The sequence below is a fragment of the Haliotis rubra genome, unplaced genomic scaffold (genome assembly GCF_003918875.1).
Source record: "Haliotis rubra isolate DU_JTF1 unplaced genomic scaffold, ASM391887v1 Scf187, whole genome shotgun sequence".
Lineage (NCBI taxonomy): Eukaryota > Metazoa > Mollusca > Gastropoda > Lepetellida > Haliotidae > Haliotis > Haliotis rubra.
In genome coordinates, this window is record NW_025765858.1 from 444853 (window position 1) to 468796 (window position 23944).

The 23944-nt window shown below is 41.7% G+C and overlaps 1 protein-coding gene across 1 annotated transcript in view; it reads left to right on the forward strand.

The window, feature by feature from the left end:
• The first annotated feature begins 1317 nt into the window (after nt 1-1317).
• The window catches only part of LOC124274000 (multidrug resistance-associated protein 1-like), a 30586-nt gene continuing 7959 nt past the window's right edge, over nt 1318-23944 (forward strand). The window contains exons 1-16 of the mRNA XM_046709333.1: nt 1318-1426; nt 2636-2885; nt 5925-6201; nt 7154-7291; nt 7776-7922; nt 9302-9386; nt 11144-11210; nt 12026-12152; nt 12524-12700; nt 13118-13285; nt 13872-14058; nt 14981-15053; nt 19837-19960; nt 21375-21606; nt 22928-23238; nt 23659-23858. Coding sequence (XP_046565289.1) covers nt 1318-1426; nt 2636-2885; nt 5925-6201; nt 7154-7291; nt 7776-7922; nt 9302-9386; nt 11144-11210; nt 12026-12152; nt 12524-12700; nt 13118-13285; nt 13872-14058; nt 14981-15053; nt 19837-19960; nt 21375-21606; nt 22928-23238; nt 23659-23858 — 2672 coding nt within the window. The remainder of the gene's footprint in view (nt 1427-2635; nt 2886-5924; nt 6202-7153; nt 7292-7775; nt 7923-9301; nt 9387-11143; nt 11211-12025; nt 12153-12523; nt 12701-13117; nt 13286-13871; nt 14059-14980; nt 15054-19836; nt 19961-21374; nt 21607-22927; nt 23239-23658; nt 23859-23944) is intronic.

Sequence of the window (23944 nt, forward strand, 5' to 3'; positions counted from 1 at the left end):
GTGCATTCATCTCAGTCAGTTGAGCACAACGGACAACATTCAAGGTGGCCACCCTTCCACGATCCTGAGAGTTGACCGGTGAAAACGTAGAAGTACAACGACGGTAGAACCGAGTCGTTTTCACCGCGTCAGTATAAGAGGTTAACACGGGGCAACATCCCGGAGTTGATAATATCAGTGTTAGATATAAAGCATAATCCTGTTAATATAGGATTCCTCAGCATAACGTTGCACATAAAATGACTAGCGCACAAGGCCCCGGAATGAGGTTGAAAAAATGCATCAAAGCGGGGATCTCCGACCTCGGGGACACACGTGGATTCGACGACCCCGGAGTAGATGGTAAATTGTACGCCTTGCAACTGAAAAACAACATTTACAAACACGTTGAAGTCCCCTCCGGGAGAACCCTAGGCAACATAGTAGATACCTCAGGAGCGGCCCTCAACACTCGGTTCGACCTAGTCCCCATCGGCGATGATAGATGGGCGGTATCCCAATCGTTCGGAGGCAAACTGTTCGACTTAGAAGATGTTGAGAGCACGACCGTCGCTCGAAACAAGCGACCGTCGCTCGAAACAAGCCATATACGCTCGTCTTCACCGACGACGACAAGTGGGTGCTGTTACCCTCTCACGATTGGTTTCTCAACATTAGGCTCGGCTCCCCCTACGTGTTCATGGAGAACAAAGACAACTACCTAAACAAAGTCGTGAACAACGGAACCCTTCTAGTGGCTTACGTCCCGACGCAGAGACGTAGCGTAGTCATCACCCCAGTCTCCAGTATGGCGGCCCACATGCTGTCGAGCAAGCCCCGGATGCAAAACGTGGTATTGCAGTTGGTGTCTGAATTCGAAGGCGTGGTCAACATCCTGGAGAACCTACCGGCGAACTCCATGCTGGTCCTCCAAGTATACCTAGGGGAACCACAGCACGAAGTCGAAGTCGTGAAGGGGATCAAACTCCGGTGGGTGAAACGGCCCCAGTATCAGGTTTGCACTGTTTACGTGCGGGTGGGTGTCGATTCCCACTCCAGTCTGCAGGGAGTCGACGTGACCGTGGAAGACACGATATCACTCACTAAGATCTTCCTACCCGACAACATACACTTCATGGGGGTGAGGTGCACCCCTGAGAAATTATCAGAAAAACAATTGGAAACTATCTCGTAATAGTATTATAGCAATGTCCAATCGTCATCGGCCCAACGCCACACTTAACGATCTAGGAGACACGGAGGAATTTCGATCTGCCCGGTGAGGAAGACGCCTTGTATGACCTACGCTTGAAAGACAACGTGAATAGAAGGGCGGCAATGGCAGATCATCGGCCCAATATCACACTCGGGGACCTAGGAGGCATAAAGGAATTCGATCAGCCTGGCGTGGACGGCACCTCGTACGCCCTCCACTTAAGAGCCGTTAGTACGTGCGGGTGCCTGTGGCAGACGACCTTATAGAGCCTGAATGGTTGATCAACATGACCCTCACCGCACCTTACGTCTCTTTAAATGCATATAGACGTGTTACTGAAATTAGAAACAATGGTATCTTAATCGGGTCTTTTATTCCGGAAAGGGGCCCTATAGAACCTCATCTAATACCAGGTCACACGTGTAACATGATAAATGGTGAACTTAACGCAGAGTTAAGGTTTAACGTACCCGATTCCAAATTGGATATGAAACCGGACTCCTCACTCATCATAGAAGTCCAGCTAAGAGATAATGATCCTCTTGATAGAGGGCATCAACTTTTACCTGGGGTGACAATACACGATGGCACCATGGGCATTCACGAACGTTTCCATATCACCATACACCGGCGGGGGGGGGGCGACATGGAATTTAATAGCCTCCTTCGTATCCCCCATAGGGGCTCGTCTAGTCATAGATTTACCCTTTAAACTCTCACCTATTTCCCTGCACGAGAAGCTTAACCTTATAAGTTTCAAATATATAAATAAATATATTGAACCGATAGTAAACCCATAGGAAACACAATTAAAAAGTATCTCATATAATATATTATAGGATGGGTCTGTACCCTGTCGTAGAAGAAGTCCACTGACAAAAGCTTTATTTGTGAAATAAAGCTTTACAGAGGCTTTTGTTGGACTTGATCTCGGACAATCATTGTATATACTACTCCCGGGTTCGAGTCCCCACATGAGTACAATATGTGAAGCCAGTATTTGATGCCCCCCTGTGATATTGCTGGAATATGGCTTCCGGCATTTGTACAAACCGTCAGAATTAACGCCATAGATGCATCCAGGGTACTAGTGGAGCTTTATCGGATACGTTTAGGAAAGACCATTTTTATGATCACTTTCCCATGCTTGTCGTAAGAGGCAAATAAGTGGATCGGGTGTTCAGGCTAGCTGACGTGGTTGACATATGTCATAGTATCAGAAGTGCATAGATCGATGCTCATGCTGTTGATCACTGGATTGTCTGGTCCAGACTGTACAGACTGCCACCGTATAGCTGGAATATTGCTGAGTGCGGCTTTAAACAGAAAAGAAAGTTACAAGTAAAATCATAAAGAAATTAAATTTGTAATCACCAAAAAAATACATTTTCAGTCATATTCGGAGGGCGAAAAGAAAAGTGATTTACACAAATGGTGCAGTGTCTATCGAACATACAAACTCGGAACACGAACATACCCCGCTAATCTCGTCCACCAAACCCAGTCCACTGGTCAAGGGTACGGTCACCTCCACGGACAAGAGGGCCGACCTCGACGACTCGTCACGTGGTCTGCTGAAGGCATCATTGATGAAGGTCCTATGGCGACTGTTTGGCTGCAGCCTGATTCTGTTGTTTGGCATCAAGTTTGTGGCCGATCTTCTACAGATGGCAGGGCCTTTAGTTATGAGGTAAGGGTGTCGTCGTGGACATGAAGGTTCGTGTGGAAGCCTAGTGGTTAAAGCCTTCTCTCGTCATGCCAAATTATCGATTCCCCACATGGGTACAATGTATGAACCCTAGATCTGGTGTGCTCCGCCGTCATATTGCCAGAAGTGGCGTAAAACTATAGTTTAGTTTTATGACACTTTATACAATCTTGCAGCAATATAACGGCGGGGGACACCAGAAATACCATTGTACCCATGTCTGGAATCGAACCTGGACGTTTGGCGTGACCACCAAACGCTTTAACCACTGGGCTTCCCCTCCGCCCTGAATATGTTATAAGCAGTAGTGGTCACATTTCCATCGTTTCGGACACCGTCCTTGATTAACAACATGGGTACAAAGTGTGAACCCCTTTCCGTGGTCTCCGCTATGAAATTGCTGGAATATTCCTGATCTGGTTTCAAACCCCACTCACTTGTCTAATGTACCAAGCCTAACGTGCTGGATCGTGAGTTCACCCAAACCAAGGTTCACCCAGGTTAAGTTTCGAAGCTTGGCAGCACGTAACCGTCCTCGTGGGTTTGAATAAGGTGGTTAAAGATCTGCATGACATTGAGTTTACTCTCACGATTACACGCTATAGTCCGTTTGGCTCAAAAGCGGAGCGATGAATTGCAATCTAACTCGAAAACTAATAAACATAAAACACTCAATGACACGCTGATCTTAATCAAAACATCATACCCACTCTGTGAGGTTTTTGCAGAATTTTTGTCCTAAAATTAAAAAAAGTTGCTTAACAATCTATCATTAAAATATTGACACAGTTCACTATTTGTTACGAGGGAGGAGTGCAGAGAAAGGGACAGCCAGGTTTAGAGAAAGGATGGAGACGGCACAGCACAGGTTAATGAATAAATAACTTTGTCTGTGAACGTGCTTCTCGAACACCTGGCTGTCCCTTTCTCTGCACTCCTCCCTCGTAACAAACAGTGAACTGTGTCAATATTTTAATGATAGTTTGTTAAACAACTTTTTAATTTTTAGGACAAAAATTCTGCAAAAAACTCACAGAGTGGGTATGATGTTTTGATTTTAATGAGCGTTTCATTGAGTATTTTATGTATATTAGTTTTCGAGTTTAATTCATCGTTTTCGAGTTTGCAATCACTCACTTTGTGTCAGCTCGAGTTTTGAAGGCGTGTCTCCTTCACCTAATAATGTCGGCGAGTGATGACCGTGTGCAACCTCCTCAGTTACTCCGTTTTCCATCTGGATCGATGCTCATGGTATCAATCCCTGGTTTTCTGGTTTTTGAAGGTTCCGACTTCCAACCCATAGACCAGGCTCCGACATAGATAGATAGATATAAATGCACATGGTCATTTTTGTGACACAGAAGGTTTGGTGTCGGGTGATACAGTCCCTAATTTTTTTTTTACATATTCAAGAAAGCCCATGCAAGTCTAGAAAATGTGGCTAGTCTAAAATACCAAATTTGACGGAAATCTCTTTTAAAGTATGTTTTGTAGTAATATTTTAGAAACCGTTGTTTTGTGTAGTACATGTTCATTTCCGAAACAAATGTTTATCTAGAGATTCTACCATGGCTACGTGAAATGCTCGAATTTGATTGGTCAATCAATAAAATCAGACGGTATCAATTTGGATTGAAAATGCGTCTGATTTCACGGCGCTTCACTGCGCACGTATACAACACTGTCGCACTACTTCAGCTTGGCCACCAACATGACTGATATCAACACAACAGACGTGATGGAAATGCTGATGAAACATTTATTAAAACTCGAAAAATACAATTATACGATTTCTCCTCCACAATTATTAGGGAACCTCACTATCATAATTATTACCTTCTATTATAAAAATATTCAAACTCAATTACAATACACAGCCCCAAACATAAACAAACAATATCTAACATATAAATCAGAAAACCTTGTAAAAATACATCCCTATCTATCCCTATTTGTGCGGCAAAACGTTCGTAAACATTTACCTACCTGGTGATTGGTATATTTGTTTCCGTTTAGAATGAGAAATTCGCAAGATAACGGTCAGGCGAAACACAAAATTTTATGCCACTCATACTCCATCATGTCCCGTTGCATCGTTCAAAATGTCAAAAATTGAACCACGAGAATTCCGCTCTCTGCCACCTTCCCCGCAAGGCTGTCACTGCTATGTTCGTACACTTTGAAAAGCTTGGCCACAATCCAGTCCCAAATGATGAGAACAATGTTCCAAGGAATCCCAAGTTAGTCGCATGTACACAAAGCAGCACTGTCACTCTTTCGTCGCATGCCGGGGTGGAGGCACGTACGTGAAATCATGATCGACACTCGCCGGTCATAAAAATTAACAGTCTTTGATGAGTTACAGGTCATAGGTCGATCAGAAAAGGATGTATTCTTCGATTCTGCAGGGTTCAGGTTCGACAGTCAGTCAAGTATTTTCCACTGTCACTTCGAATTTCAACCTTTCGCAAAATGTAAACACTGGCTCGTCCGCCATTTCAAACTGTTGCGTAACTGTCTACTTCCAAGAAAATAAGTAGGTCAGACGATTCCATTATAGTGTGGCCAGGGGTACAGTAACACGGCACACAAAACAATAGGCTGGTTTCGGTCGTGTGGAGTTATGATTATAAAACCAAGCTCTTAGGTGTTACATTATTGCATTGAATAAACAGTAGTTTGTTTTCTTTGGACAGAATATTTTTTTATGTTGCAATGTTAAAAAAATACGAACGGCACCTACCACTCCCTTCACAGACGAGTTCAATTCGCCTCTCGTCCCATGCCGGATTACGCAGTGTCTTCCGCAGGACGAGGAAGTTCGATGTTAAATCGGTTATGGTAGAATGGAGATAAACATACTGTGTTTGGAAATTAGATGAATGTTAGACCGAATTGATAGTCTCTAAATTAATCATTTGAAACCTCACGCTACGCGTTCGGCTTCAAATGAAATTTAGAGACTCTATCAATTCGGTCTAACATTCAAAATCTGAATTTACCAATACACATTAATACAAGACTTAATATCTCCAAATTAATTATACTGAATCAGCGCATCAGTGACTTCATGAACTACCTGTACCTGTTGTGGACAGTTCCCGTCCAGATCATCCTGTCCATCATCCTGCTGTACGTCACGATAGGACCGTCCGTGTTTGCCGGTCTCGCAGTCCTCCTCATCATGATTCTCTTCAATGGCTTCCTTTCCAACACACAACGTCATCTACAGGCCAGGAACCTCAAGGACAAGGACGAGCGGATCAAACTGCTGAATGAGATCCTGAACGGAATCAAGGTTTGAATGATTAATACATTTGTCTTGAGTGTTTTGTTTTAAACCCCACCATATTCATTTGAATGCAGTGTTTGACTGCCACGCGTCCAGGTTTGATTTCCGGTGTTGGTTTTGTGTGTTCCTTGCGATATTCCATTTATTTTGCTGCGGTCTGTAAATATTCGAATTTTGAGCAGGACATCCAATGGTTAAACTCATGAGCATTATTAAAACAGGCATGGGTTGCTGTTGATTTCCTAGTATATTTAAAATCAGGGAAAATATCTGAAATAGGAGTGTCAGGCTCTGGCATGTGGCTGACTGTGTCATTGCACACTGACACGTGGATCATTGCTTGAAATATAAATCACTGGTCCAGAGTCGAGAGTTGAATACACCATACAGCTGGAATATTGCCAAGTGCAAAGTTAAACAATGAGTGAGTGAGTTTAGTTTTACGCCGTTTTTAGCAATGTTTCAGCAATACCACGGCGGGGGAGACCAGAAAAGTGCTTCTTACATTGAACCAATGTGGGGAATCGAACCCAGGTCTTGGCGTGACGAGGGAATGCTTCAACCACTAGGCTACCCCACCGCCCTCCGAAGTTAAACAAAAAAATAACAAAATATCCTTAGCGCCAAATCAATGAACTGCATAAATTCAAAGAATACATAACAAATGCTTACTTGTTGCTTGACTTGTCGCAAACTCGATCAGTTCCAAGCATAGTGTCCAGCATTCACCCACTGCAGTAGGATAGCCCAATGGTTAAGCTGTCCACTGGTCACGTTGAAGACCCGGGTTCGATTCCCCACATGGGTGCTGTTTGTAAAGCCCATTTCTGGTGTACCCCGTCGTTATATTGCTTGAATATTGGTAAAAGTGGGATAAAACTTAAACCACTCACTCACTAACTCGATCAGTTATGGGCATAGTGTCCCGCATTCACTCACCGAGATGATGTCGTTGCAGGTGTTGAAGCTGTACGCATGGGAGGAGTCGTTCAAGAGCAAGGTGCAGGAGATCAGAAAGAAAGAGATAAGCTCACAGCTGAAGATCGCCTACCTCTCTGTTCTCACTGGGCTCGGCTGGACCGTCGCACCATTCCTAGTAAGGGGAGGGGTTGGGGGGTGGGTGGGAGCTGAGTGGTGAAAGCGTTCTCTCGTTTCTCACCCATTTCTGGTGTGTCCAGCCGTGATATTCACTCACTCCTGGTAAAGGGCGAGGGTAGCTGATGAGTGGTTAAAGTGTTCACTCGATTGGAATTCAGTGTGACCAAAGCATCGGCGAATGCAAATGGGTCTGAGGTTAGAAACCCGGCTGACCATGTGTAATTCACAACATTATATAAGCGTCTGGTTTGGCTCCTCCAGACTCAATGTTTATAGGCCGCCGACATAAGCAGCACAAAACAATACGGGGCAGTGGGGTAGCCTAGTGGTTAAAGCGTCTGCTCATCACGCTGAAGATCCGGGTTTGATTTCGGACATGCGTACAATGTGTGAAGCCCCATTTCTGGTGTCCCCGCCGTGATCTTGCTGGAATGTTGCTAAAAGCGACATAAAACCATACTCACACATTTTATGTGTTGTAGGTAGTTGCAGCAACGTTTGCTGCATACATCCTCGCCGACCCCAACAACCAATTGGACGCCAACAAGGCCTTTGTCACCCTCTCCCTCTTCAACATCCTCCGTGTCCCCATGAATCTTCTGTCGGCCATCATGTCGTATACTGTTCAGGTACGAGGCAGTTACCTCCCTTGACTAGCATGGCTGTTTTGCCCATTCGTCACCACTGGCCCCATTCCGTAAATGCTATTCGGCTTGTCCCAGATTTGGTCACAAATGCTGTTTTTCCAAAGCTTTCTTTGGTGCTGACAGACCCACAATCATATTTGAGTAGAACCTGGATTCCAATCCATGTTCTTAGGGTTCTGTTTGGTCCAAGAATTTACAAACAATCCATATGATGGGAATCTCCAGCCAGAAGTAATTTAAAGCGACATTGTGACATTTGTCCACAATTAGAGCCACACCTCTGTAAATGCTCAAAATCAACCATGGTGATTCAGGTGTAAAATCAAGCAGATTGAAATAATGACTTGGTCAAAAACAAAATGTGATCTGAGTTATCATGTGCATTTAGTACCACTGGTGTTATGAGAGTGTGTTTTTTTGTAATTTGTAATATCATTGATTAAGTGATAGTTATTGTGGGTCACAATGTTTAAAGTTTTGACTGTGGGTTTAGCTTGCATCTCGCATCATATATGTTCAATGGCAATAGTATTTCTAGCGGCACGCCTTTTCTATAGCAATTCAGAATTGCCTCCCTTGGCAATTTTGTTTATTTACGGCTTTCATCATGTCGTGTGTTCCACATGATTGCTTAACGTTCTGAGAGAATAATGATGGAGCATAGCTTTGCTAGAATGCTCGAGAACTGTGAAAGAGCTATAGAAAGGATGGTTGTTGTGTTGTGCGACAGTACTTATCACGTCACTGGAGTTATACACATCTGTCTGTCATTGTCAAGCTGACCTACATTTCAAGACTGACCGTGCTTGACTGTTGTCATTGTAAACAACCTTCAATCAGTATATCTGCTCTCACTGTAAATGTCAAGACTCTGGTGAGTTGATATTTTATAGTTATGACCCAATATTTTAGATTGTTTACTCAATTGCATTGTGCTAGAAATCTGTACTGCCATTCATTGTAGCTTGCTCATTGTTTATTCTATATATTATTGAATATTTTAGACTTGTTTGTGTTCTATTTTGCTGGTTCAAAGGGGACTTTTAAACCTTTTGTCACTGCGAATTTTAACCTTAACACTGTTAATATAGTCTAACACCGTTGTGTTGAATGAGAAGGGAACTACGAGAATACTTCGAGTTATCAAGTTCTGGCCTCCCACACAACGAAATATGATGATCAAGAAGCTTAAGAAGGGACCAAGCTTTTATTTGGACACCGTAAGCTCGACACAAGGGTGTTCGACTGTACAGTGCTAACTATCAACTGTTCATCGAGTCAAGAATTGATAAGGGACTCACTCACTAACCCACTGATTGTTAGATGTGTACAATGGTGAGATGTGTCACGTACTATTGTAGGCCTACGTGTCGGTCAAGAGAGTGAACTCGTTTATATGCAGTGAAGATCTTGACACAAGCAACGTCACATACGATAAAGACGCCGGTAAGTAGATGTACACATTAATGAGTCAGGACACAATTTATACTTTACTTTACTTTACAATTCATTGGTGGGAGCAGTTGGGTAGCTTAGTGGTTATAGCGTTTGCTCATCACGCCAAATACACGAGTTCATTTCCCCACATTGGTACAATGTGTGAAGCCCATTTCTGGCATCCCCCGCTGTGATGTTGCAGCCATATTGCTGAAAACTAAAAACTAAATTCCCTCACTCAATCAGTCACTCAATGTGAGTCCGCATACTTTATCAGATGAGATAATAAATCTAGTCACATTGACCTTTTTCCAGCCTTTTCGAGATCAGAGGGAATGCCTTAATGGAATTCAACATCAGGATAAACACAGGTTTAAAGTGAATGAAGTATTCAATGACAAATGTAGCCTTTTAGATATTTTATAAACCTATTTTCAGTCGCTTTCTTGACACTCCTTCCTTTGTGGTTTCCCTTGGCCAATTGAAACTTACCCTTTCTCTCTTCAACTTCACTTTGGCCTGTTCGACCACTTGTTGAGTAGGGGACACAAATGTAACTTTGGGTTCCTGAGAAGACATGTACTGTGTCTGATCCTTTCTTTTCTGTTCTTCCAAATGTTTTTGTCATTCAGGATCATAGAGTTCCAGTGGTCTATCACGTCGTCCCCTGTCTTTCCTCTCCTCTCATGACAAAATTATAAGGTTTCAGTTTACCCTGGACTTGCAAGATATAATACCGAGCCCACTCCTCTGTGTCTGGGACATACAGTTTATATTGTTGATTCATGGTGATGTGTTCTGTTTGGCGTTTGTCCTCATGAATGTTCACAAGGTATACTTGTTTCCCCCTTTTATACCCTTAAAAGCAAAACGGGAGTGGCTTCAGGTGAAGGGTGACTGTCAGTGGTCCACGTAAAAATGAAGTTCGTATTCCCTCGTGGCCTTTTGATATAGATATCCGCAGTCTTAAATGACCTTCAACTTTCATGGCTTGGTATAGCTTCTTGGGTCCAGCATAACTACGAGGATGTTTGGAATCATAATAAATAACGTTTAGATAGTCTTCCCAAGGTGTCATCTCAAACGCAACTGAACATGATTCACATGCGCCATGCTATTTATAGAGATAAAAATCAAAACCAAGACGAAAATACAATACAGGGTTTTATTCACATACATGATCAAATCAAGGACAATATTTACAACAACTTTTCACGGACATACATTAATGCAAATAAAGTTGTGGGAAAAACAAGGTGATCTTTATACCCGAAATGAGGTCACATAACAAAGGTCATATGAGTGTCATGAACTGATGAGGATGGGGTTTCCCATTAGGTCACCTGGCAACCCAAGTATGAGGTCATGTTAGTGGGATTAAAAACTCATCCAATGAAGTAGGTCAGCTGTCAAAAAAAAATAAGAAATGACCGACTTTCTGCTATTTACCACTGGTTACAAAAATCATAAATTAATTTCAAGACTATCACCAAGTAATCTCAACTTTAGAATGTCATAAAATAAGTGTTTATTTTGCTAGTTTCTTTATTTCTCCCCTCTCTTTCCAGGTGAGGTTTGAGATTAGAAACATAAACCACTAAAAGTTTTAGACCTGTGAACATCTTGGTTAGAATTGGTCTTCAGCAACCCGTGCTGGTCATCAGAGGCGACTGACTTGGATGACACGTCACCGCATCCCAGTTGCGTAGATACATGCTCATGCTGTTGATCACTGAATTGTCTGGTCCTATGTACGTTTGTTTCAGAGTATGCAGTACAGGTTGAGAAGGGGATCTTCACCTGGGACAGGTCTCAGTCCCCAAACTTGAAGGGGTAAGTGTTCCCAATACCGCTTCAAATGAAACAATTTCACCTCTTTGTTGAAACTTCATGTCGTGTGTGCGTTTATTTAATACTGGATTAAATCACTTTAGTTCGAGAAGAACCAGTGATCGTGGGTTCGAATCCAGCTTCATATGTCAGCAAAAGACTTATGTCACTTCTGGCTTTCCTTTTACAGTAAACACGCCCTTGATATAACCGAATACTGTTCAAAGAGGCGTTAAAACCCTCGTACACTTGGTAGAACGATGCAATATCAAGTCTGTCTGTTCATCTGTCCAGCAATTATTGCTGTTAATGAGTGAGGGGGCTGGGAGGTGGGGTTGGGATGGGGGTGGGACGAGCTCAGAACTGAAGGCTTTTCGTGTTCAGTGACATCCACGAACACGACTATGTTGCTGACAAACAGGAACATGTGAAGTGGGATTCGAACCAGCAGTCGCAGTTGTCTAATATATAAATATTTTGAAAGCATGTATACACGTACGCGAAATGGCATATGCACCATAGTTACTACAGTATCGGTAAAGATGCAAGTAAGAAATAGTCTTCAGGAACCCATGCTGTCGTAAAAGGCGACTAGTGGGATAGGGTGGTCAGGGTTGTGGTTTGATTGATCGTATCCCAATAGCGGGAATAATTTCTCAGTCATGAGATTGTCTGGTCCAGACTCGTCTTACAGACCGTGGTAAAACTGTCAGAAAAAAACAGAACGAAACTTGCACCAAACAACTGGCAATAGCTGATTGTCGAAAACAATCTATCGAGTGACATGTATGATCCTTTCCTGTTTTCTCTTTGACAAGCATCAATCTGAGGGTGCCGGAAGGAAAACTTGTCGCCATTGTTGGTCATGTTGGTAGTGGGAAGTCGTCATTTTTATCCGCCATCTTGGGTGAGATGGAGAAGCTGTCTGGCACCGTAACAGTCAAGGTAAGATAACTAAACAATGTCGGTCGTCACTTAATTCCTACCATTCACTCATTATTATGTAATGCTTGACTCTACGTTTCATTTGACAAAGACTGGCCCGTGAAAATTGGAGTTAGAACTGGTCAACTTCAACCCATGCCTCGTATTAGGTGAATACTTTAATCGGGTGGTCAGGCTTGCTGACTTGGTTAACACGTCATCGTATCCTCTATGTGCTGATCGATGTTCATGCTATTGATCACTGGATTATCTCGTCCAGACTTGATTGTTTACAGACCTTTGCAATATACATAACTATTCTGACTGTGACATTAAACAACGAACAAACGTCTTAGAATTACTCAGTTTATCACCATCCCATATTGTTTCAGTCATCAACGGCCTACGTACCACAGCAAGCATGGGTACAAAACGCCTCACTCAAAGACAACATACTCTTTGGCAAAATATTCCGTGAAACAAAGTATCAAACAGTGATCGACGCATGCGCCCTGAAGCCGGATCTTGCTATCTTAGCTGCCGGGGATGAGACTGAAATTGGAGAAAAGGTGTGCACTGGGGAGACCAGTTTGACCGGAATCTTTCTATTCTAAAAAATACTTTTAACATTTCATTATGTAATGTGAACGTAATTGGTTTATGTCAGCATGAGACGATGGTATAACTCACAGAGGATGTTATTGCTTCATAATGACATAGTTTGAATCGAATCATGAACAGAGTTGTTTGTGAAACAAATTCATAGAATTTTTTTGAAACTGTATTATTTACTACAATAAGAAACATAACTATTAAAATAAGGATCGTGTGGATCATAGCATCATCAATCTGAGGCTCTGAAACCGCCAAGGCGTATAAGGTATATAGTGCAGCCTCGATTACTTACTTACGGATTATTTGGAAACAACTCAAAGCAGCCTGTGCAGTTCTATGTTGGTATTGGTGACCTTAACCTTGACCTTCAGGGTATCAACTTGAGCGGAGGTCAGAAGCAGCGCGTGAGTGTTGCACGTGCGGTTTACAACAACGCGGATATCTATCTGTTTGATGACCCTCTGAGCGCCGTGGACAGCCACGTTGGAAAGCACATCTTCAAGAATGTCATCGGCCCCAATGGCTTACTCCATGGAAAGGTATGGATGTGGATAATAACATGTTCCCAGTACTAAGAACTAAATCGGTTGGTAAAGTGAGTTTACCAGATTCAATTTTAGATTGGTCAAAGTTGTTAAAGACTGTGAAGATCAGGGTTAGAATTGCTCTTCAGCAGCCCATACATGTCGTAAGAGGCGACTGACGGGATCGGGAGGCCAGGTTTCCAAATAGGCCCAAACACGATATCCAGGGTGAAAGATAACGATATGTACATGCTGCTGGTCCTGTATTGATGTGATATGTGATGACAGTGATGTGTGGCCTATAAATCTCTCATAGAGCATTATGTAACATGCGGGATTTGCCCGGCTCTCACAGAAGTTTCTAGATTGGTCTTGACCCACTGTCTAAATATGGTAACTTATTCAACAATGCCCTCTGCTGCATCTGAACAGAACCAAACATCGTACAATTGCAACCCTTCATCACCAGGAAGTCAGTGTCACATAATATTGCTGAAGCTATTTCTCGTGTACAAGCCATGGTATTGTTTGAGGTGTGAGATGAGAAAGCGTAAATGCCGGCTCTTTTGTCAAGTGTAACGCATTATTTCCCATTGAACAGACCCGGATCCTGGTGACACACGGCGTCCATTGGCTCCCCATGGTGGACCACATCATTGTCATGAATGATGGCTGCATCACTGAGACCGGAAGTTACGATGAGCTAATGTCCCACGACGGCCATTTTGCCCAGTTCCTCAAGACCTACCTCATAGAACAGGAAGAGGATGAGAGTGAAGATCCGGAAAGTAAGTTTTATAAAACAGTTTCTCTATTTCCCACCCGGATCTTCCAGTGTTGGGCTTCATTTCGAAAAGCGTTCAGTATCTTTCAACAAAACTTGGCAGATATATTAGGTGCCTTTTGCTATTTACAGATTTTTGGCATTTATATTTCTCATGATTTCCATTGAAATGATTTGGACTTAGTTTAAAAAAAAGTCAAGCTGGACTTTAAGTAACTGTCAGATGATTTGTTCTTTCACATATGTCGGGGCCGGGGGGATATGTCATCTTCTGATGACTCTTGTTTTACTTTGGAGATAAGGTCCTCACACTTCATCCTATGTAGAAACTGATTAGCTACTGAGTAATAGATAAAGCATTAATGTTGTTGAAACCGGCGTAAAACTATACTCCATCGATCGTGGGTTTCATTCCAACATTAATCCGATTATGACACTTCGTTTGTCAACACCATTGTCATGCTTGATTTTTGACAAAGTGGAGTGTGAAACTTTAAAAAAAAGAAGTTTTTGGAAAGTTTCATTAAGTTTAAAATGCACTTCACTAAAATGCGCTTAATAAAGCATGGTATTACCTAATGGTTCTGTACTGTGATATAATCAGTAATCCAACCATATCCAAGGATGGTATAATATCTAAAAGCTTTTTGAGAGACAAATAAGCATTGTACAGACTAAATAAAAGTGATAGTTGTTGAACAGAAATACTCTAGGTATAACTTTCGTTGTTTGTTGTTAACGCCACACTAAGGAATATTGCAGCTATTTGATGGCAGACAGACAATGGTAGTTAGTGCATTTTTTTCAGTTGAAAGATGTTCTTAAATCCCTCTATTATGTAAAAAAATGTTATTTTGTATTTGTTTGTTCATATGTCACAGGATCGATCCATTTAAACTAATACTAATTATTGTTTAACTTCACAGTTCAAATGATCAAGGAGAAAATGCTTGAAATGGTAGAATCGATGGAGGAGGGCTCATCAAGGCGAAGAAAGAGGTATCTTACAATATAACAGTAAATGATAAAAAATTGGCTCGGCTTGGCTTGGCTTTTCTGAAAAGCAGTTGAGCCTGATTATGTCGACGCTGCAAGTTGGCAATAATTGTTCAACTACGCCTGCCTGGTACCCATCTATTGTCTCTGTACATCAGGGGGGAGAGTTCCCGTTTTCATTGATAGTATTCTGCAACGACCCCTTTCCTATTTTCTTATCAATGTTAACGCCAACAAGGTGTACCCCAAGGGTGCAATAGCCCAGGGATTGAATGAGTCTACATGTGTCTATACGGTTGTTGTATAGGAGGTTAACAGCAGAAAATCCGCCTTTTGGTTTTCTTTGGACAGGTGACCTACTTCATTTGAAGAGTGTGATGAATGAGATTTTTATCCCTCTCACGTGACCTCATACGTGGGTTGCTAGGTGACCTAATGGAAAAGCCCATCCTTATCAGCTCATGACACTCATAAGGGCATCACATGACATGAAAAATACAGACACTAAAATCATATCGCCCAATCAATAAACAGTATCCATCAATGAATAGTTGTTTCTGTGACAAATGAAATAGGTGAATGTCATGTGATGCTGTAACTCATAAGATAATTCATATGATCGGTTGATGTATTACTTTAAATAACTATATTTGGTCATAAACTGATAAGCTAAATCATGTTGTGTAAGTTGATGAGAATGATGTATCCATGATCCAACCACACATGGCTATGATTTGGTCAGTAATAAGTGATATACCACAGGATCCGGTTGCGACGCAAATTATTTTTTTAAGCTTTACAACCATATATGGTAAAAATACTTTTGACACTCTTGATTAAGACTATATTTAGAACATGATTCATCATTTTCTTAGAATTTGAGTTATGACCAGTTTAAGCTAGTTTTGACTACACCTATGAAAATGGCCATCGTTTCTACAAATTTCATTCATGCATTTGACTGCTGACGCAATCCTCGTCAGACAAGTTATTAACAGTTCCAGAACATCTTACTGAAATAAGGTAAGAAAATACAAAACTACTACTAACATCACTAAAGTGTCAGAAAGTGTCAAACTAAAACGTGGTATTGTAGAAATAACAAATGCAGACCAGATGCGTATGGCCAGAGTTCTCTCTATGTTTTGCTAAAAGTCGCATTGCTTGAATGGGAGGATCTCCTCGAGGCTCATCCTTTACATCAATGTCAGTGTCGGTTTCTATAAATGTCTAACAGTGACAAGAAAAATACTCATATGGCTCATTTGACTTTAGAACACAAGAAATGTCCTCCATCACTGAACACCAAAGGAAAGATTTTAAAAGTACACAGCAAACCATTTTGGCCCAAGTCCTTTCTGACCCAGCAGCAGTGTCCAAAGAGAGAATGGCAAGTTTGACTGGTATTCCCAAATTTGAAGCAGTCTTAGGTTGCCAGATTTTGGTGGTGAGTGCCAAGTTTGGGAATACATTTATCACTAAAGGAATCAAAGATGACAGAAAGCAGTTTGTCTATTTAATGGGGGACAATCATTTTCATTGCCATCCCAAACGTTTCAGGCTTTTTCAGTCAAAGTTATTTCAGTCTCACCCTATTTCCCAAATAAAGAATTGCATGAATGTGAAACTTACTGTAGGGCTTGTAAGAAAATATAATGTAAGACCAAGGTCCCCACAAGAACTTGACCTGACTGCCACATGCATTGTCGACCTGAAACGTGTTTTGTGGCACAAAAGAAACCAAAAAAGTCCTAGAAAGGTGACCTCCCCTCAGAGTGTGAAACGTAGTGGAGGTGTGACCAATGTTTGCTGAACATTTCGCAAAATAAAGATGGTAAACAGGCTTTTGATACCTACATGTGTCAACCTTGTGGTAAGAGGGTGCCCTTAGAGCACAATTGTTATCATATGCCATTGCCTATGGATGGCAAACCCCAAGTCAAGAAGTTTATCATGTTTGATTTTGAATGTTCACACGACCAAGTGTCTACTTGTGTTGAAGGACATCTACCTTCCACTTGTTCACAGTGTGGATCTGAAGATGATTGCTCACACCATACCCAATGTGCCTACTGTCATCAATCTTAGTGTGGGCGTCAGGAACACAAACCCAATTTCGTCATTGCCCAGTCTGTCTGTGATGCCTGAAAAGATGAACCTTTGACACCCTGGGCCCGGTGCAATAGCTGTGTTTCCAATTTGTGATGTATGCAACATATGGCACAAGAATTCCCAATGTTTCAAGATGCCTCCTTGTCCAGACACGTGTGGTCATCGAGAGCTCAAGTTCCAAGGTTCACACACAGCTGCACTATTTTGTAATGGCAATTTGACAAAACTCACAAAAACCTTTCTGTGATTGCTCACAATTTCAGTGGTTATGACGGCCATTTCCTTTTGGATTATCTGATTTAAAACAGTAATTTACCTGACAACATTTTGTACAGTGGGTCTAAACTCATGTCCATGAATGTCCTCCGGGTTTGAACATTCGACTGTTGGACAGTTTGTCCTTTTTCAGTACCAATTTTAGATGACCTTCCCAAAGATGTTTCACTTGGAAGAGTTGAAGAAGGACTATTTCCCTCGTTATTTTAACACTTCTGTCAACCAACAGTATGTTGGACCTTATCCTGATGCTTCTTGTATGGGGTGAACATCATCTCCTCCCAAGGCAGGAGTGACTTCCTGCAATGCATGCAGAAGAAAAAGACAAAATATTTGACTTTGCTCAAGAAATGGAAGATTATTGTTGGTTCGCTGTTCAAATCTTGGGGGAAGCTCACATGACTTCAGGACTATCATTATTGTTTGTCACAGAGGAAAAGTATCTTGTCAAGGACTATACAACCCAGCAAATCAATCAGATGAAAGAATCTGGCATCGATCCTACAGATTACATTGACATTGACATTGCCAATGTCTGCCATGGGGTATTCAAACACAAGTTTTTGACAAACCAGTCATGTGAAATTACTCTGACGTGGTCAGGTTACTCCTTGAAAAAGTACAACAATGGGTGGAAATCAAACCTGGTCAGCTGTTTACATGGATGAGTCTATCGTTCATGAAAAAGAGACCTTTCCCAATACCATTGCCATCGTCCCTGGAGATGGACACCAAAGATCAATACAATCTGATTTCCATACAGTAGCTGGAATGGTTGATCCATATCAGATTCCATGAACCAAATATAAGGTAGATGGATACTGTCATGACAGCAACACTGTCTACCAATTTTACGGTTGTCTCTATCATGGTTGTCCTACATGTTATACTCATGACAAGGGCAAAACAGTACTGCCTAACACCAAGCAGTCTGTCAGTGAGTTGTATGCCTTAACCATAAGGAGAAATGCAACCATGAAACAGAAGGGTTACGAGTAGGTGACTATTTGGGAGCATGAGTTTAGACATCAAGTCAAAACGAAACCTGAACTGAAGACGTTTCTGTCCACCTTAGATCTTCAGGAAGGTTTAGATCCCAGAGACTCTTTTTTGGGTGGACGAACCAATGCCTACAAATTGTTTCATGAGACAGTGGTTGATGAAGACATTCTCTATTATGATTTCACTTCATTGTACCCTTGGGTGAACAAGTATGGTCAGTATCCTGTTGGTCACCCTCAAATCATAACCAGAAATGTCAAATCTTTGGATCAGGATTTTGGGATTGCCAAAGTCAAGGACCTACACCTTCGTGGACTGTAACAGCCTGTTTTGCCCTATGAAAATAAATTAATTATGACTAATAAAGACTTCACACCCTTCTATGTAAGTCAATTTTAAACTGGCCCTCAGCTTTCACAGCTCCGTGTAATTTCTCGGTTCCAGCATAACTGCTAGGATATTTGAGATCACAATAAATCTGGTTTAGATATTCTCCACAAGGTGTCATCTCAAACACAACTGGACACGATTCACATGCATCAAGCTACTTATACACATATAAAAACCAAGACGAAAATAAAATACAAAGATGTATTTGATACAAAACAAATCAAGGACAATATTTACAATAACCTTCAGAATGGGTCAGGCTACTTTTTGATGACTGACTTAATGATCTAAGGAGACCTACAACTGTGTTATGAAGTAAACAATAGCCTGGCTACAGACAGTGACCCTACCTGGATTTATCTCTCTCTGACTTAACACTTTCAATGCTGGACATGGTCGAGACGTTGCAACAGACAGATCACGAGACACATTTGGTATCAGCGAGGACCTTATCAAACCACAGCCACTCCAACAACAAACAGCGTGGATAGAGCTAATGATGTCTAATTACAGATACTCAAACATTTCAACCTACATAGACTGGGTTGTCGTCTCTGTATTTTGATGTCATTTTAGGTTAACCTTCTTGTTAATAAAATCATCAAATGATGTACCAGAGGGACAGGATGATGCGACACTGGTCACTTGCAATCAGAGCATGGGTCACATGAGGATCCTATCCATTTGAGGTCGTGTTGTTGATTAAAAAAGCCATTCATCACACTCATTGTTTCAAATAGGTTAGCTGTCAAAATTCTGCTAAAGTCAAAATGTTATTCATAGGTATCCTTAGCAACCCACGTATGAGGTCACGTGAGAAGGATTCAAAATGCATCTGATTGTAGCAGGCGTACAAGCCAGGGACTGAGTGGGTCTATATGTCTGCATGAGTCAGTACGGTAGGGTACATCGCTAGCTATTCTTATCTGTGTGTGACGAACCTTGGATTAAGTGAGAGTATGTACATGTGTTGGGTAAATCCCAGCTATTGATCTGTTTGTAACAGGCGAACAAGCCAGGGACTGAGTGGGTCAGGGAGGAGAAGATCGACCATTGAGAAGAAAGAGACCAACACCATGAAGGCATTACAAGGACGACTGACACAGACAGAAACCATGGAGACAGGAAAAGTGAGGGGACAACTGAAACGTTTCATGACGAATCGTAATTCCTGAAGTTTAGGAACATTATAAGTGGGATATGTGGTGTGTAACGACCCAAAGAAGATAGAATACAGAACTATGGTATACGACGGTAACCTACGGTTATAACAAACTCACATGAACCACTAATTATAGTTCGTTTTAACCAGGCAGTGGGACAGCCTAGTGGTTAAAGCGTTCGCTCGTCACGCTGAAAACCTTGGTTCAATTCCCAACATTCACTCACTCATTATAACCGTACTTCGTTATATGCATTTCAACTAAAATAGACTGGAAGCCGGCACAGAAACAAGTCTTTATATCCGTCAGTTCGTTATGAGCGTGTTCAACTCTCTGGGCTAGAACTGATCTTCAGCAGTGCTTGTCGTAAGAGGTGACTAACGAAATGGGTGGTCAGGCTCGCTGACATGGTTGACACATGTCATCGTATCCCAATTGTGTAGATCAATGCTCATGCTGTTGATCACTGGATTGTTTTGGACCAGTCTCGATTATTTACAGACCGCTGCCATGTAGCTGGAATATTGCCATATAGCTGGAGTGGGGCCTAAAATTAAACTCACTTGCTCACTCAGATATTCGTGAAACTGTGAGTGTATCCTGCTCCACTGGTGACACGCACAATCACATCGAAATTTCAAGACAAATCCACTGTTTGCCTGATAAAAGTGCAGCATTAAACAACGAATCCAACCCAATGTAAGTGTGACCGTCATTAACGACGATTACTGTTTTTGTTGCCCCACCCAGTATTTGGGTGGAGTGTATTTTCTATATTCTTCCCTGGCTGTCCTGTTTACCACCCAAATAAGTTTCCCCGTTTTGATGTGTTAATGTAGTGGTCATAAAATTTCCGAGTTCCGTGCTGGTATTCGAACCACGGACCTTCTGATCCGAAGTCGGACGCCTTGTCCACATGACCAAAGAGGTTAACCCCGTCAGCACGGATGTAGGATGACTCCACGCCCTGCTACATTAATCCGAAGCTCAAAGATCGGGAACCATCAACGTGATCATCTGGAGTGGTCATGTGGATATAACATCTGCGCAGTGACCAACACTTGATGGATTGATCTCTTCATTTATAGAAAATAAAAACAAACAAAAAACTAAAAGCATTAATACATAGTGTGTAGTACTGGCACTTAACATCAGTATCTGACCATTGTCTCCCTGAGGTGGTGGGGTAGCCTAGTGGTTAAAGTGTCCGCTCGTCACGCCGAAGACCCGAGTTCGATTCCCCACATGGGTACAATATGTGAAGCCACTTTCTGGGCGCCCCCCCGCCGCGATATTGCGGGAATATTGCTAAAAGCAGCGTAAGACCCGACTCGCTCACTACCCTATAGTCTCCCTTTATAACAGCAATCACTCACTACAGGTCCGGTGGAATGTGTTTCTGATGTACGGAAAAGCTGCAGGGCTACCGACCATCACGCTTTCACTCTTCCTCTTCTTCGCCTTCCAAGCCGTTAATGCTGGGGCGGGTTTCTACCTCACCAACTGGACGGAAGATCCACAGCTCGGCAATTCATCGTCCCTCCCACCGGAAGAGTATGCGGCACTGAATAAGAAGTATCTTGGAACATACTGGTCCTTCGCCTTAGCTATAGGTGTGTCCTGTTACCTATGTGTGTCTGTTATCAAAATGTGTGTTAGCAGGGTGTCTGCTATTATCAATGTATGTGCTGTTGAAGTGTGTCTGTTATCAAAATTTGTATTTGCTAACTTGTGCATTGATAGCAGTATTTGCGTTATCAATTTACGAGGGTCGATCAAAAAGTACTCGACCTCATCTAGAAAATGATACAAATGCAGCTGTTTTATGTTGTATTTTTCTACATATTATCAGTCAACCTCAAGCAAATTGGTTTTGCTATATTCCAGTCTCACGATCCCCATTTTGTTTGACCCTTTATCTTGGTAAACTCAAAAAACGCACAATTTGCAATAAATGCATCACAAACTTCAGGAAACAAAAAATGTAAGAAGCATTTTGTGCGTTTGAGATAGGCAGAAGTCCGGTGGAATCAAACTTATTTATTAAACTACAATCGCTTGTTAAAGTGACTCTCCCCTCTATGTTTTCTGAAAGAGCTTGTTTTGGAGACACTACTCAGCCCCTTTTTCAGATGACGTAATCATGAGGACAAAACGTATTTTAATGTTGTCACGTATTGATACATGATGCCAAGGTTTCAAACTAAATACTGAATGGTCACACAAGTGTCAACTCTCAATATATTGTAAACAGTGCCAGCTTGAATATCTGGACACAATGTTTTTGAAAGATTAAAATAGGGGTGTCTTTTATAAACAACCCTGTTTAAATATAAATTAAGCAATACAAATATTTGACTGTTGATCATGACGGAAGTCATCCAATACTATATTGAACATATTTTATATGATTTTACCTTAGGGGATACCATTATCCTAGAGGTACAAAATGACAGATCGTTTTTCATTTTCTGCAATTTTTTAGAAATATTATATCCCAATGTGTTGTGATGACCGATATCTCGTTAACCACATTACCCACATATGTGAATTTTTTATATGGCTTTGCTAATGATTCCTTAGAAATATAATGGAAGCTTTTCAAACATTTGACATCGAGAATATAGTTCGGGGTTTTGGGTCATAAAGTGATGAAATCTTTCCTTCTCAGTTTGGTCCTGATTCGACCATGTCTAGTCTGTCATAAAGACCCTGAAACAAATATACCCAATGCAGCCCATCTAAGTCTAGAATGAGGGCAAGAAACCCTTTTTTCTCTAAAAAAATAATTTGTTCATTTCAGAGACCATGTAGTCTAGAATATTTCCTTACCCTTTGTAACTTTGCAATATTCATGAGTAGGTCGTTACATGACAAAAAATGAAACATCCAAGTGTCCGCTGAATAAATTGATGTCATATACTTTCTGTTCAGTCGACATCATGGCAGTCTGTGGCTATCTGTTCTGGACGAGATTAGTCAGAGCCGCCGCTCGACTCCATGACGCAATCCTTAGCCGCGTCTTCAGATCACCTATGTCGTTCTTCGACACCACGCCCCTCGGACGTATCATCAACCGGATGTCACGTGACGTTGAGACAATCGACAACACGCTGCCAATCATCGTGAGGATGTTCATGTCGACAATGACAAACGTGGTGGGCACCATTGTCATCATTAGTATAAATACACCTCTCTTCATAGCCGCGATGATTCCACTGCTACTCCTCTACTACTTCATACAGGTGAGACGAAGTCACACATCCGTTTGAAGGGTTCCATAAAAGTGATGATAACCACTGGGGAGTACTGGACACATTTGAAAGTAATAATATTTGTGAAATAGATTTATTAATAAATCAGGGTACTGAGTTAACTTTAGTCTGCCATACAAACCCTGAAACAAATGCAATAGAAAGCCCATTCAAGTCTCGAATATGTTGCAAGTCTAGATTTGCACTGTCTCAGGAAAATGAAGACAGTCTCCGGGGCTCCTTTTCATTATAGTTTCTGATTATTTTCATTATATTTTCTGATTGTTTTTGGGAGCAGTTTTTTTTCTGTAGATATGCTAGACTAGATGTTTGTCTCAGTTAACCTGTTAAATAGGAACATTTAAGACGCAAATGTATATTTTCTTTCTGATGACATCATCAATTTTGCAGAATTTCTACATTCCGACTTCCTGCCAACTGAAGCGTATCGAGTCCGTGACACGCTCCCCAATCTACATCCACTTCAGTGAGACCATCACCGGTGCAGGCAGCATCCGCGCCTACGGTGCCATGGACCGATTCATAGAGGAGTCCAAGAAGAGAGTGGACAAAAATCAGGTCTTCTTCTTCGGAGGCCTCGTCTCGAACAGGTAGCATAGCAACATGGGTGCATGATGATCAAGTGATGCGCAAATGATGCTCAAATGAATCACTGTTTTGTCTGACCCAAACTTTC